Source organism: Hypanus sabinus, chromosome 10 (assembly GCF_030144855.1).
Source record: "Hypanus sabinus isolate sHypSab1 chromosome 10, sHypSab1.hap1, whole genome shotgun sequence".
In the NCBI taxonomy this organism is placed as follows: Eukaryota; Metazoa; Chordata; class Chondrichthyes; order Myliobatiformes; family Dasyatidae; genus Hypanus; species Hypanus sabinus.
In genome coordinates, this window is record NC_082715.1 from 126,287,426 (window position 1) to 126,302,197 (window position 14,772).

General features: G+C 45.2%; 1 protein-coding gene across 1 annotated transcript in view; it reads left to right on the forward strand.

The window, feature by feature from the left end:
- LOC132400349 (myelin and lymphocyte protein-like) overlaps positions 1-4,176 on the forward strand; it is a 30,103-nt gene extending 25,927 nt beyond the window's left edge. The window contains exon 4 of the mRNA XM_059981300.1: positions 1,544-4,176. Within this exon, the coding sequence (XP_059837283.1) occupies positions 1,544-1,621 (78 nt within the window). The 3' untranslated portion in view covers positions 1,622-4,176. The remainder of the gene's footprint in view (positions 1-1,543) is intronic.
- The last annotated feature ends 10,596 nt before the right edge of the window (positions 4,177-14,772 follow it).

Here is a 14,772-nt window from a genome sequence, read left to right on the forward strand (position 1 = left end):
TCCGGCACAAGGACTCCCAAATCCCTTTGTGCCTCAGATTTTTGTATTTTTTCTGCATTTAGAAAATAGTCAACCCTTTCATTCCTTCTACCAAAGTGCATGACCATTTGCTTCCTGACACTGTATTCCATCTGTCATTTCTTTGCCCGTTTTCCTAATCTAAGTCCTTCTGTTGCCACCCAATTTTGTATCATCTGCAAACTTCACAACAAAGCCATCAATTCCATCATCCAAATCATTGACATATAACATAAAAAGAATCTGTCCCAACACAGATCCCTACAGAACACCACTAGTCATTGGCAGCCGGTCACTCTTTCTCACGCTTTGCCCTCTGCCAATCAGCCATTGCTTTATCCATGCTAGAATTGTTCCTGTAATACCATGGACTTGTAGCTTGATAAGCAGCCTCGTGTGTGGCACCTTGTGAAAGGACTTCTGAAGATCCAAGTACACAATATCCTCCTTAGTCTTTGCTGCTTGTTATTTTTTCAAAGAATTTTGACAAATTTGTCAGGCATGATTTTCCTTTAAGGAAACCATGCTGACTATGGCCTTTTTTATCATATGCCTCAAGTACCCTGAAGCCTCATCCTTAACAATCGACTCCAACATCTTCCCAACCACCGGGGTCATTCAATCGGAGTCGATTGTTAAGGCCTATAATTTCCTTTCTTCTGCCTCTCTTCCTTCTTGAAGAGTGGACCGACATTTGCAATGTTCCTAGCCTTCCAGAACCATTCCAGAATCTAGTGAAACTCGAAAGATCATTACTAATGCCTCCACAATCTCTTCAGGCACCTCTTTCGGAACCCTGGGGTGTAGACCGTCTGGTCCAGGTGACGTATCTATCTTCAGACCTCTCTGTTTCCCAAGAACCTTCTCTCTAGTAATGGTAACTTCACACACTTCATGACCCCTGAGACCTGGAACTCCCACCACACTGCTTGTGTCCTCCAGAATTTTCAGGTTTTATTTCAGATTTCCAGCGGGTGCAGATGATTGGTTTTTCATTCATAATGTTCACTTTGAAGAGAAGAAGCCATTAAAAAATATATTTATTTTATGTTGAAGGTGCAATGAAATTAAGCCCTTGCCTTTATGTACTAAATTAACAGCACCAAGGAAGGCAAGTGCAGTGGGAGCAAAACTGAGGGCTTCACAATTTGAAGCCAATATTGTCCTCCACCAGACAGCGGACATTCATGACAGCAAATCCCTCACCAACAATGATCAAGAGTTGAAGTTCAGTAAAGTATTTCTTAAATGCAAGGTTCTCTTGTCTAATTTTAGCACAACGAATTCTGCCATAAGTAAGTCAGCAAAAGAGACTCTTTGGGGATTAATGTGAGCATTGAAATGGTTTAGAAGACTTTGCTGCCCAATGGTACAACTTTGAACCTTCCGTAAGTTGAACTGAAGGCAGTTCAAGGATTTGCTTGGTGTAGAATGGAAGGGAGATCTTAGTACAATTATACAAAAAAAAATCACATGTTTATTCTGCAACAATCCTTCTTTTCTTGTAAACCGTTTTGTGTTTCAGGTTTTTGCATTTGCGGCTACCTTACTGTATACGACGCATGCCATTTGGTCGATAGTGAGATGGAAGAAATCCTCATGAACGAGAAGACAAGCAGCACATACCCCCAGAAGATTTTACCGTCTTCCCAAACCTGTTGATTTGTCCTTCCTTAATATTGTTTTATATCCATCTTTAATGCCACTGTGATTACAGTGTTTATGTATAACCATGAAAGTACACATACAATTGATGCGTTGCCGAAAGTCCCTGATATGTTCAGTTTGAGTGACATATCCTTTTGATATCTTGTTCCATGTTAATAATACATATCTCAATAAAGCAGAGGTACGAATCAAGCCTTTCTGCATGGAGATTTTAAAACGATGTTCTATGTTTTGTTTTCTATCCCTCCTAAGTGTGTGCATGAAAATCCTCAACAGTGCACATGGAAGAAAATGCAACAATTTACCCTACAGCCTCATATTTTGGGAATGTTACAATACATATGGGATAAGGTACCAGACCAGCAGGCGAACGCTGAAACAATTAAAATGCTGAAAATGAAAAAAAAATCTTGCATCAGTAATGGCTGGGCATGGTTAGATTAACCAGAAAGCACCATGACATTCAGTAGGCCAGGCAACATCATGGACAGAGAAACAGTAACTATTTTGGGTCATCAGAACAGGCTGAATCCTGTGTGGTTCACTAGTATCCTTCATAGAAGTGGGCTCACTACCTTTACCTGGTCAGGCATAACTGTAACTGCAGCCTATGGAGACATACCTCTGAAACGTTCTAACTGCCTTGAAGTGTTGAAGGCAACTAGGAATAGGCGACAAATGCTGACCTTACCATCAATGTCTGTATCCTATGAAAACACGTTTTAAAGAAGCATGATACAATTCATTTCTAATGCTTGGACATAGCACTACATTGAACTGAACTGAACTACGCTGAACATTCCTAGACTATTTCGATGACTTTGTGTTTCGCCGTTTTATATTCTGTGTTTTTCGCTCGTCTTTTGCCATTTGAATGACTTGTTGCTTTTTTTAAAATGTTTTCTTTGAAAGGGTTCTGAGGTGTTCCTTTGTTTCGTTGCTGTCTGTGGGAAGACGAACCTCAAGGTTGTATTCTGCATATGTGCTTCGATAATAAATGTCCTTTGAATCTTTGAACATGAATGTTGTTGCTGGAAGAATTTAGGTCAGGACGGATTGCACTCTCTTAAAAGTTCGACTTGTCAGATTTTCCACCCTTTGATCTTATTTGGATGGTGAGCCAGGGTTCACCCTTGAGTACAGACCTATCTTCCTTATTACCTTGCCTACACAGAGGAATCTGTCATCCAGGGGTAAAGGGGGAGGAACCTCAAATGAATGATATCTGAGGCCCAACACAAGACTGAAGGACAACTCCTCGTCTTTAACTTAGAATAATTCAAACAATAAGCATATTTTCCAGTTTTTGATAATGCACTATTTTTCTCTGTCCTTGGCTTTCTCCATGGCCAAGGTGAAACCAAACGCAAGCTTGAACATCACCTTATAGTCCACATTGATACCCCACATCCAGTTTTTGGTAGCCCATGTCTCCTTTGTTCCCTTCTTACTCCTAGTGGTCCATCTGGATTCTCCCTTCCCCCACCCAAACCCCTGATCTAGGTTCAGTTCCATCTGGTTCCATCTGCCCTTCACCCATTCCCATCACCTCCTTCCTGTATACTCTCAGTTCCGATGCAGGGTCTCGACAGATTCTGCCTGACCCACTGTTTACGATGGTGCTGGTGAATTCCAGCGACTTCTGGCAGGTGGCTAATGAAACAAGGAAAGCAACTAAATACTTTGTTAATCACTTTTTATGCCAAATGATAATCCCAAGCAATAGTCTGTGACTTCTCTTTGGATTTAGAGGTAGAACTGAGGCGAGGTGAGACAGCCGGCCTGTCACCGAGAGCGAGGAAGTTCCAAGGTTCGATCAATGCAAGCACCAGGCTGAATTGGAGAGGCCAGGTGAAAATCGAATCGAGGCGATGGGGTCCATCGAAGCGACTCAACCTGATGTCAAGATGGATCGGACAGTCGGGTACAATCCGATTTGAGGCACTCAGGTTCGTGCCTCAGAGTGCATCGAAGCGACTCAACCTGATGTCAAGATGGATCGGACAGTCGGGTACAATCCGATTCGAGGCACTCAGGTTCGTGCCTCAGAGTGCATCGAAGAGACCGAACCTGATGCTTGGACGATGACTTAAGCGCTGGGCCAAATTGGAATGGTCGGGTGCAGGCCAAATCGAAGCGGCGGGGTCCAGGCCCAAGACTGTATCAAAACGACAGAATCTGATGTCCGGACCAGGTCTTAGACGCCAGGCTGGGTTGAAAAAGTCAGGGTGTCGGGTCTTGACGCAAGGGTTGGGCTCTGTGCTGAACTAAGTTTCTGGGGATGGACTCTCTTCGTGGACTTCAGTTCTGTTTGCTTGTGTTTATTGTTTGCACGACTTGCTTTGTCCTCTCTGCATGCTGGGTGTTTGATAGTCTTTTTTTTAATGGGTTCTATTGGGTTTCTTCGTTTTGCGAATCTCAAGGCTGTATAACGTATACACACTTCATTAATATATGTACTTCGAACTTTTGAACTTTGAAATCCAAGGTAGGGATTAAAATAGGCAGCTAGCCCTCGTGAAACTTTATTACTGAGAAAATCAAGACAGTTCAGGAGAGGGAAGGGCAAGAGTCAGGTACTAGAGAGTACCCCTGTGGCTGTCCTCCTTAACAATAATTACTCCGGTTTGAGCACTGTTGTGGGGGGCGGACAGCCTACCTGTGGGGAAGCAACAGTGGCCGCGCCTCTGGCACAGAGTCTGGCCTTGTAGCTCAGAAGGTTAGGGAAAGGAAGAGGAAGGCAGCAGTGATAGGGGACTCGATAGTCAGGGGGTCAGACAGGTGATTCTGTGGACGCAGGAAAGAAGCACGAATGGTAGTTTGCCTCCCAGATGCCGGGGTCCGGGATGTTTCTGAAAGCGCCCATGATATTCTGAAGTGGGAAGGAGAACAGCCAGAGGTTGTGGTAAATATAGGTACCAATGACATAGGTAGGAAAAGGGAGAGGTCCTAAAAAAGACTACAGGGAGTTAGGGAAGAAGTTAAGAAGGAGAACCCCCAAGTTAGTAATCTCAGGATCACTGCCAGTGCCATGCGACAGTGAGTATAGGAATAGAATGAGGTGGAGGATAAATGTATGGCTGAGGGATTGGAGCAGGGGGCAGGGATTCAGATTTCTGGATCATTGGGACCTCTTTTGGGGCAGGCATGACTTGTACAAAAAGGACGGGTTCCACTGGAATCTGAGGGAGACCACTATCCTGGCAGGGAGGATTGCTAAGGCTATTAAGAAGAGTTTAAACTAGAATTGCCGGGGGGTGGGAACCAAACTGAAGAGACGGAGGAAGGGGTGGTTGGCTCACAAATAGAGAAAGTTTGGAGACAGTGCAAGAGAGAAGATAGGCAGTTGATAGAGAAGGGATATGCTCAGACCGATGGTTTGAGATGTGTCTATTTTAATACAAGAAGCATCATGAACAAAGCAGATGAGCTTAGAGTGTGGGATCAGTACTTGGAGCTATGATGTTGTGGCCATTACAGAGACTTGGATGGCTCAGGGGCAGGAATGGTTACTTAGAGTGCTAGGCTTTAGATGTTTCAGGACAGGGAGGGAGGCAAAAGAGGTGGGGGCGTGGCACTGCTGATCAGAGATAGTGTCACGACTGCAGAAAAGGTGGATGCCATGAAGGGATTGTCTACTGAACCTCTGTGGGTGGAAGTTAGGAACAGGAAAGGGTCAATAACTCTATTGGGTGCTTTTTATAGACCACCCAATAGTAACAGGGACATCAAGGAGCAGTTAGGGAGACAGATTCTGGAAAGTTGTGATAATAACAGAGTTGTCATGATGGGAGATTCTAATGTCCCAAATATTGAATGGCATGTTTCTAGAGCAAGGGGTTTGGATAGGGTGGAGTCTGTTAGGTGGTTCAGGAAGGTTTCTTGACACAATATGTAGATAAGCCTACAAGAGGAGAGGCTGCTCTTGATCTGGTATTGGGAAATTAACCTGGTCAGGTGTCAGATCTCTCAGTGGGAGAGCATCTTGGAGATAGTGATCATAATTCTATACCATAGCATTGGAGAGGAATAGGACAGACAAGTTAGGAAAGCGTTTAATTGGAGTAAGGGGAAATATGAAGCTATCAGGCAGAAACTTGGAAGCATAAATTGGGACAGATGTTTTCAGGGAAATGTACAGCAGAAATATGGCAAATGTTCAGGGGGTATTTCTGTGGCATGCTGCATAGGTACATTCCAATGAGACAGGGAAAGGATGGTAGGGTACAGGAACCTGTTGTAAGTCTATTCAAGAAGAAAAGAAGAGCTTATGAAAGGTTCAAAAACTAGGTAATGATAGAGAGCCAGAAGATTATAAGGCTAGCAGGTAGGAGCTTTTGAAAGAAATTAGGAGAGCCAGAAGGGGCCATAAGAAGGCCTTGGTGGACAGGATTAAGGACACCCCCAAGGCATTCTACAAGTATGTGAAGAGCAAGAGGATAAGGCGTGAGAGAAAAGGACCAATCAAGTGTGTCAGTGGAAAAGTGTGTATGGAACCGGAGGAGATAGCAAAGATACTTAATGAATACTTGGCTTCAGTATTCACTACGGAAAAGGATCGTGGCGATTGTAGGGGTGATTTACAGCGGATTGAAAAGCTTGAGCATATAGACATTAAGATAAAGGATATGCCATGGTAAGTGACTGGTCTACAGAGATACCATAAGCAACATAATGTGCATTTTATCAATATTTCATTATTATTTGAATCCTGATTAGTAAACATTCATCATCTTCTACCCAGAGCAGGGGTTATCAGTGATGATTCAGAATGTGAACGAATATTACTTCTAACATTGCACCTTCAGCAGAATCATCACATATGTGATTTTTTGAGCCCTAAATAATCAATATAATCTACATAGACTTACAACAGATGATATGTGTGAATGTATTTCATTTCAGATGCAATTCATTTTTGTCTGGAGGATACAAATACTATCATCAAATTTAAAAAACGCTATTGAAGTAACTTTTTCTTTTAGCTTTCTTGAATAAATTTTAAAACCCTCACTAGCATCAAAATCAGAATCAGGCTTAATATAGTGGAATATGTCATGAAATTTGTTGTTTATGTGGCAGCAGTGTGGTGAACTACATATACCAGTCTGGACACGCCCCCCCCCCCCAGCTGACTGCTCCTGTGGCCCCTCCCACTGACCCCTGTATAAAGGCGATTGGAGGCACTGCTCCTCCCTCAGTCTCCAGGATGTTGTGTGATGGTCGCTTGCTGCTGGTGCTTTCTTCCTGCCAATAAAAGCCTACCTTAACTCTCATCTCCAAGAGTTATTGCATCAAGCAGTACAATGCAATACATTATAATAGAGGAAAATTGTAAAGTGGAGTAAGTAAATATGTATAACATAGTTAAATTAAGTACAGTGTGCAAAAATTTAAAAAAAAGTAGTGAGGTAGTGTTCATTGGTTCAGTGTCCATTCAGAAATTAGATGGCAAAGGGGACAAAGCTGTTCATGAATCGCTGTGTGTGTTTTCAGGCTTCTGTACCTCCTCCCTGATGGTAGCAATGAGAAGAGGGCACGTCCTGGGTGATGAGAGACCTTAATGATGGATGCTGCCTTTTTGAGGCATCACTCCTTGAAGATGTTCTGGATACGACGGAGGCTACTGACCATGAAGGAGCTGAGTCAGTTTACAACAACCTGCAGTTTATTTCAATCCCGTGAAGTAGCCGCTCCACCCCACTTCCTTACTAGATGGTGATTCAGCCTGTTAGAATGCTCTTCATGGTACATCTGTAGAAATTTGCCAGTGTCTCTGGTGACATACCAAACTCTTATGAAATATAGCTCACACAAAATGCTGGTGGAACACAGCAGGCCAGGCAGCATCTCTAAGGAGAAGCACTGTCGACGTTTCGGGCCGAGACCCTTCGTCAGGACTAACCGAAAGGAAAGATAGTAAGAGATTTGAAAGTAGTGGGGGGAGGAGGCAATGCGAAATGATAGAAGACCGGAGGGGGTGGGATGAAGCTAAGAGCTGGAAAGGTGATTGGCAAAAGTGATACAGAGCTGGAGAAGGGAAAGGATCATGGGACGGGAGGCCTCAGGAGAAAGGGGAGGGGGAGCACCAGAGGGAGATGGAGAACAGGCAGAGAGATGGGCAGAGAGAGAGAAAAAAAACAAAAACTAAATATGTCTGGGATGGGGTAAGAAGGGGAAGAGGGGCATTAACGGAAGTTAGAGAAGTCAATGTTCATGCCATCAGGTTGGAGGCTACCCAGCTGGTATATGAGGTGTTGTTCCTCCAACCTGAGTTTGGATTAATTTTGACAATAGAGGAGGCCATGGATAGACATATCAGAATGGGAATGGGACGTGGAATTAAAATGTGTGGCCACTGGGAGATCCTGCTTTCTCTGGTGGACCGAGCGTAGGTGTCCAGTGAAACGGTCTCCCAGTCTGTGTCGGGTCTCACCAATAAAAGGCCACACCGGGAGCACCAGACGCAGTATACCACACCAGCCGACTCACAGGTGAAGTGTCGCCTCACCTGGAAGGACTGTCTGGGGCCCTGAATGGTGTTGAGGGAGGAAGTGTAAGGGCAGGTGTAGCACTTGTTCCATTTACAAGGATAAGTGCCAGGAGGGAGATCGGTGGGAAGGGATGGGGGGGACGAGTGGACGAGGGAGTCGCGTAGGGAGTAATCCCTGCGGAAAGCAGAAGGTGGGGGGAGGGAAAGATGTGCTTGGTAGTGGGATCCCATTGGAGGTGGCGGAAGTTACAGAGAATTATATGTTGGACCTGGAGGCTGGTGGAACCCTATCCCGAGTGGGGTGGCGGGCGGATGGGGTACAAGGGGAACCCTATCCCGAGTGGGGTGGCGGGCAGATGGGGTACAAGGGGAACCCTATCCTGAGGTGGGTGGTGGGCGGATGGGGTACAAGGGGAACCCTATCCCGAGTGGGGTGGCGGGCAGATGGGGTACAAGGGGAACCCTATCCCGAGTGGGGTGGTGGGCGGATGGGGTACAAGGGGAACCCTATCCTGAGTGGGGTGGCAGGCGGATGGGGTACAAGGGGAACCCTATCCCGAGTGGGGTGGCGGGCAGATGGGGTACAAGGGGAACCCTATCCCGAGTGGGGTGGCGGGCAGATGGGGTACAAGGGGAACCCTATCCCGAGTGGGGTGGTGGGCGGATGGGGTACAAGGGGAACCCTATCCCGAGTGGGGTGGTGGGCAGATGGGGTACAAGGGGAACCCTATCCCGAGTGGGGTGGCGGGCGGATGGGGTACAAGGGGAACCCTATCCTGAGTGGGGTGGCGGGCGGATGGGGTACAAGGGGAACCCTATCCCGAGTGGGGTGGCGGGCAGATGGGGTACAAGGGGAACCCTATCCCGAGTGGGGTGGCGGGCGGATAGATTCCTCATGTTTGCTGAAATATAGCTGATGTCTTTCTAGCTGCATTGATATACTGGGACCAGGTTAGATCCTCAGAGATCTAACACAGAAACTTCAAGTTGCTCACTCTTTCCACTTCTGATCCCTCTATGTTTGTGTTCCCTCGTCTTACCTTTTCTGAAGACCACTATCAGTTCTTTGGTCTTACTGATGTTGAGTGCAAGGTTGTTACTGCGGCACCACTCAACCAGCTGGTATAGCTGACTCCTGTATGCCCCCTCATCAGCCCACAATAGTTGTGTCATCAGCAAATTTATAGATGGCATTTGAGCTATGCCTAGCCACGTAGGCATGGGTATAGAGAGAGTAGAGCAGTGGGCTAAGCACACATCAGTCAGCAAAGGGAAGGCGTTATTTCCGATCTGCTCAGAGTGTGGTCTTCCGGTTAGAAAGTCAAGGATCCAATAGCAGAGGGAGGTACAGAAGCCCAGGTTCTGGAGCTTTTCGATCAGGACTGTGGGAATGATGGTGTTAAATGCTGAAATGGAGTCAATAAACAACATCTTGACAAAGGTATTTGTATTGTCCAGGTGATCTGAGGCTGCGTGAAGAGCCATTGAGATTGCACTAGCCATTGACCTATTGTGGTGATCGAAAAATTGCAGAGGGTCCAAGTCCTTGCTGAGACAGGAGTTAATTCTAGCCATGACCACCCTCTCAAAGCACTTCATCACCACAGATGTGAATGCTACCAGGCGATAACCGTTCAGGCAGCTCATCCTAATCCTGGGTACTGGTATAACTGCCGCCCTTCTGAAGCAAGTGTGGAAGTTCTGACTATAGCAAGGAGAGAAGGAAAGTGCCTTTGAACATCCCTGCCAGTTGGCTGGCCCAGGTTTTCAGAGCCTTACCAGGTACTCCATTGGGGCCTGTTGCCTTGTGGTTGTTCACCCTCTTGAAATACAGTCCAATGTTGGCCTCTGAGACAGAGGTCACGGGGTCGCTAGGTGATGCAGGGATCCTCATAGGCTTGGTTTCACTCTCCCTTTCAAGGCGAGCATAAAAGTAATTGAGCTCATCTGGGAATGGAGCATCACACTATTCATGATGTTAGGTTTCACTTTGTAGGAAGTAATGGTCTGCAGACCCTGCCAGAGCGGACGTATATCTAATACCATCTCCAAGCTCACTCAGAATTATTCCTTTGCTCCTGAGATAGCCCTCCGTAAGTTGTACCTGGTTTTCTTGTATAGTCCTGGGTTACCAGACTTGAATGCCACAGATCTGGCCCTCAGAAGACTACGAAGCTCCTTGTTCATCCACGACTTCTGATTTGTATATAATATGTTCTTGCTGACACACACTCATCCACACAAGCCCCAATCTCCACCAGAAATTAGGGCTAGTCTTTTGAAAAACAAAACGCTCCAGTTAAAAAAAATTGTGCCCTCGGTTACCTCAAATTATTTCCAAAAATTATAACACAAAATTTTATTTTGTCAGATTTTAGTATCTGACAGCCTCATGGAGTATTAGAGTCACAGAGCTTAGAATCAGGCCAATGAAAGCTGAGCTATGGTTACCCATCTGGGTTACCCACGTGAATGTAATAGCAGTTATCCAGCCTCAGAATGCTTATCAAAGAAGGTCCAGCATAGGACAGGGGACAATGGGTAAATGGTATCAATGTTCCTCACAGGAAGAGAGATCTGCTGATGGAAAAGGCACACTCGCGTGATGCACGTATAGATGAAGATGTGCAAGCTTATTTGTATTACAGTACTGTGCAAAAGTCCCAGACATCATAGATTTTTTAATATGGTTTAAGATGGTATGGCCTCCACAGAGCCCCGAACGCAACATCATTGAGGCTGTCTGGGATTACATAGAAACATAGAAAACCTACAGCACAATACAGGCCCTTCAACCCACAAAGTTGTGTTGAACATGTCCTTACCTTAGAGATTACTAGACTTCCCCATAGCCCTCATTTTTCTAAGCTCCATGTACCTATCCAAAAGTCTTTTAAAAGACCCTATCATTTCTGCCTCCACCACCGTTGCCGGCAGCCCATTCCACGCACTCACCACTGTCTGAGTAAAAAAACTTACCCCTGACATCTCCTCTGTACCTACTCCTCAGCACCTTAAACCTGTGCCCTCTTGTGGCAGCCATTTCAGCCCTGAGAAAAAGCCTCTGACTATTCTCTCATCATCTTATACACCTCTATTAGGTCACCTCTCATCCTCCGTTGCTCCAAGGAGAAAAGGCTGGGTTCACTCAACCTATTCTCATAAGGTATGCTCCCCAATCCAGGCAATATCCTTGTAAATCTCCTCTGCACCCTTTCTATGGCTTCCACATCCTTCCTGTAGTGAGGCAACCAGAACTGAGCACAGTACTCCAAGTGGGGTCTGATCAGGGTCCTATATAGCTGTAACATTACCTCTCAGCTCCTAAGTTCAATTCCACGATTAATGAAGGCCAATACACCGTATGGCTTCTTAACCACAGCGTCAAACTGTGCAGCTGCTTTGAGCTGCCTGGAGAGACAGAAGCAAGTGAGAGGGCCAAAATCTGCAGAAGAACTGTGGCAAGTTCTCCAAGATGCTTGGGACAAACTACCAGCTGGCTTTCTTGTAAAACTCCAAGACAGCGCACCTAAAAGAATTGATGCAGTTTTAAAGGTAAAGGATGGTCACACCAAAAACTCCTTTGATATGTTTTTTTTTACTGTTTCCTGCTCTTTACAGTTTTTTTTTGATATTTAGTAACTTTTCATTTCGTTATTTTTAAGAGCATCTTTGTTTTACAGAGTTTTCTAACGAGTGACTTAGTCTTTTCCACAGCACTGTTCTGCACATAGAATGTTGACTGTTTCTCTTTCCATTGATGCTGCCTCACTTGCTGAGTCTTTCCAGCACTTCTTTGCTCTTTTTTCAAATACCCAGCATCCACGTTTATATTTTGACCGCAGGAATAATTCCTCAGATGAGTTGTTGTCTTATGTGGAAACAAATGTTTGAGCAGATTAGGCCCTTTCACATTGGAGTAGAGAGGAATGAGACATGATCTGATTGAAACACAAAGGTCTTTGAGGGAGCTCAATACTAGGAGAATGTTTCTCCTCCTGGGAAAATTGATAACAAAGGCGAATTGTTTTGTAATAAGGGGGCACCGTTTGAGATGTCAATAAGCAGCATTTCCTTCTCTCAAATGATTGAAAATCTTTGTAGCTCTCTTCACAGAAAGATGTGGAGATTAAACGAGAAACAGTTGAACAAGGGCAGATTTTTTTGGTTTCTAGGGGATGTCGGGGATTATGGAAGCAGGCAGGAAAATGGAGCTGAGATCAAGATCAGATCAGACAACAGCTGAATGAAAGGCAGAACAGGCTTGAAGGATGATTTCTTAATGCTCAAGTTCAAGTTTAATTGTCATTCAACCATACATGAAGCCATGAGCACAGACAAATGAAACAGTGTTACTTTGAAGCCAAGATGTAGAACACAGTACTAACAGTAATTCACATAGCACAAGACACATATAGCACATATAAGATATCAGCATAATACACTCATACAAAAAAAATAGTCCAAGACCCTGAGTCCAAGAATATTGCTGGAGTCTGCAAACAAACACAATGCAGCAACACACACAAAATCCTGGTGGAACACAGCCAGCCAGGCAGCATCGATAGGGAGAAGCGCTGTGGACGTTTCAGGCCGAGACCCTTCGTCAGGACTAACTGAAAGGAAAGATAGTAAGAGATTTGAAAGTAGGAGGGGAAGGGGGAAATGCGAAATGATAGAAGACCCGAGGGGGTGGGGTGAAGCTGAGAGCCAGACAGGTGATTGGCAAAAGGGATACAGCTGGAGAAGGGAAAGGATCATGGGACGGGAGGCCTCAGGAGAAAGAAAGGGGGAGGGGAGCACCAGAGAGAGATGGAGAACAGGGAGAGCGATGGGCAGAGAGAAAAAAAAACCTAAATATATCAGGGATGGGGTAAGAAAAGGAGGGGCATTAACAGAAGTTAGAGAAGCACACAAAGAGAAACACAACGCAGCTTGTCTTCTGCTGATTGAGCAGCAGGGGGCAGCACCAACTCCAGCTTGAACGCTGTACCACACAACGCCTCCAGTGGAGTGCTCTGACTTCAACACCTCCCTCCTGGACAGGCTGTAGGTAGGTGAGACCTACTCCTCACTACGACTGAGTCCACGCAGCTCCCCCGCTGACCGCCACTGCCCATAAATCAGTGAGTCAAACTTGCAGCCTTCCACATTAACAATGTCCAACAGGGTCTTGCGATCACAAGAAAAGCGACTAAGATGATCACTCGCTGTCAGACCGCACACCGCCTTCGAGCAGCGACAGCTCCGACGCCTCTCCGACACATGATCTGCACCAAGTCCAGCTTCTTCACTTAATCCATCAAGGAGCAATTCACTGATTGTGTAGACCTGCAGCACCTGTTCTTAACTGTACCGGTTCTTAATGTTCAGCAGGGTCTTGATAACACAAAAATTTTTTTTAAAAAAAACAATAACACCTTTGGTTGACCCCGTAGAAACCACTGTGATGAACGTGCCTCCATCTTACTAGATGGCTTTACGTTCTTAGATTACATGAATGACCTTACATTCTTAAATAACATCTGTGGCACATGGTCTAAACTTCAGTGGGTTTGTCATTTAGTTACAGTAAGCAATTGGCAATTAACAACGGCTGAGCCTGAATGCTGATGTGCGTCAGTGTTAAGTTAGCAGCAGTTTCATGATTGCTAAGACTTCTAATTATTTTTTGAAGTACAGGGCATTTGTGTTATGTAAGGCACGCAGATGAAGAAAACTAAGCTCGTAGTCCACACATATTGTGTATGGTTTTGATCACCACGTTATAGGAAACTGAAAGGAGTGCAGAGAAGTTCTACCAATATGATCATAAGGGCCACAGACAGAGCGAAAGTATGTGGTATTTTTCCCAGAGTGTGGATTTAAAATTAAATGCGAAAAATTGAAAAGCAGCATCAGGGCAAGCTTCTTCATACAAAGGGTGCTGCGCATTTGGAATGAGCTGCCAGAAATAGTGGTTGAGGGGGGGACATCAGCAACATTTATAAGCCTTACATGGATAGGAGGGATTTAGAAGGCAGATGGGACTAGCTCGTTGGACAACACAGTCAGCGTTAACACGCTGGGCCGAAGTGTCTGTTTCCCTACAGCAGTAACATAAGCATTAATCATTCACAGCTCTTCCTGTCTTTTCGCATTCATTTCCTGAATCTGCGTATCGCCAATGAAGCCAGCAGTTATTATTGCCCTCGAGAAAGTCATGGTGATTCTTGCGCCTGGACTCTCAGCATCTAGAAAACAGAATGAAAATGTTTTGGATTAGGACACAGGGAACACCAGCAGTTTGCACTTCAAATGAATGTTTTTGTTCCATCTCCCATGGTTATCAAATGGATTTGACCGTGAGCCATAATGGGAATATTTGAAATGTGACCAAAGGTTGGGTATGGAAGTAAGTTTTGGGAAAAAAAATCTTACAGAAGAAAGGAGATAAAGGGTTAGGGATGGTGAGGAAGATAATTTGAGAGCCTGCTGGGAAACCGAAATGATGGACATTAACAAAGGAGTGAGTGCAAGGGTGGAGAGGAGGAGCAGTGCCATGACCTCGGAGGGGTCAGGTTTACCCACCGCTGCACAGAGGGAAGCAACCC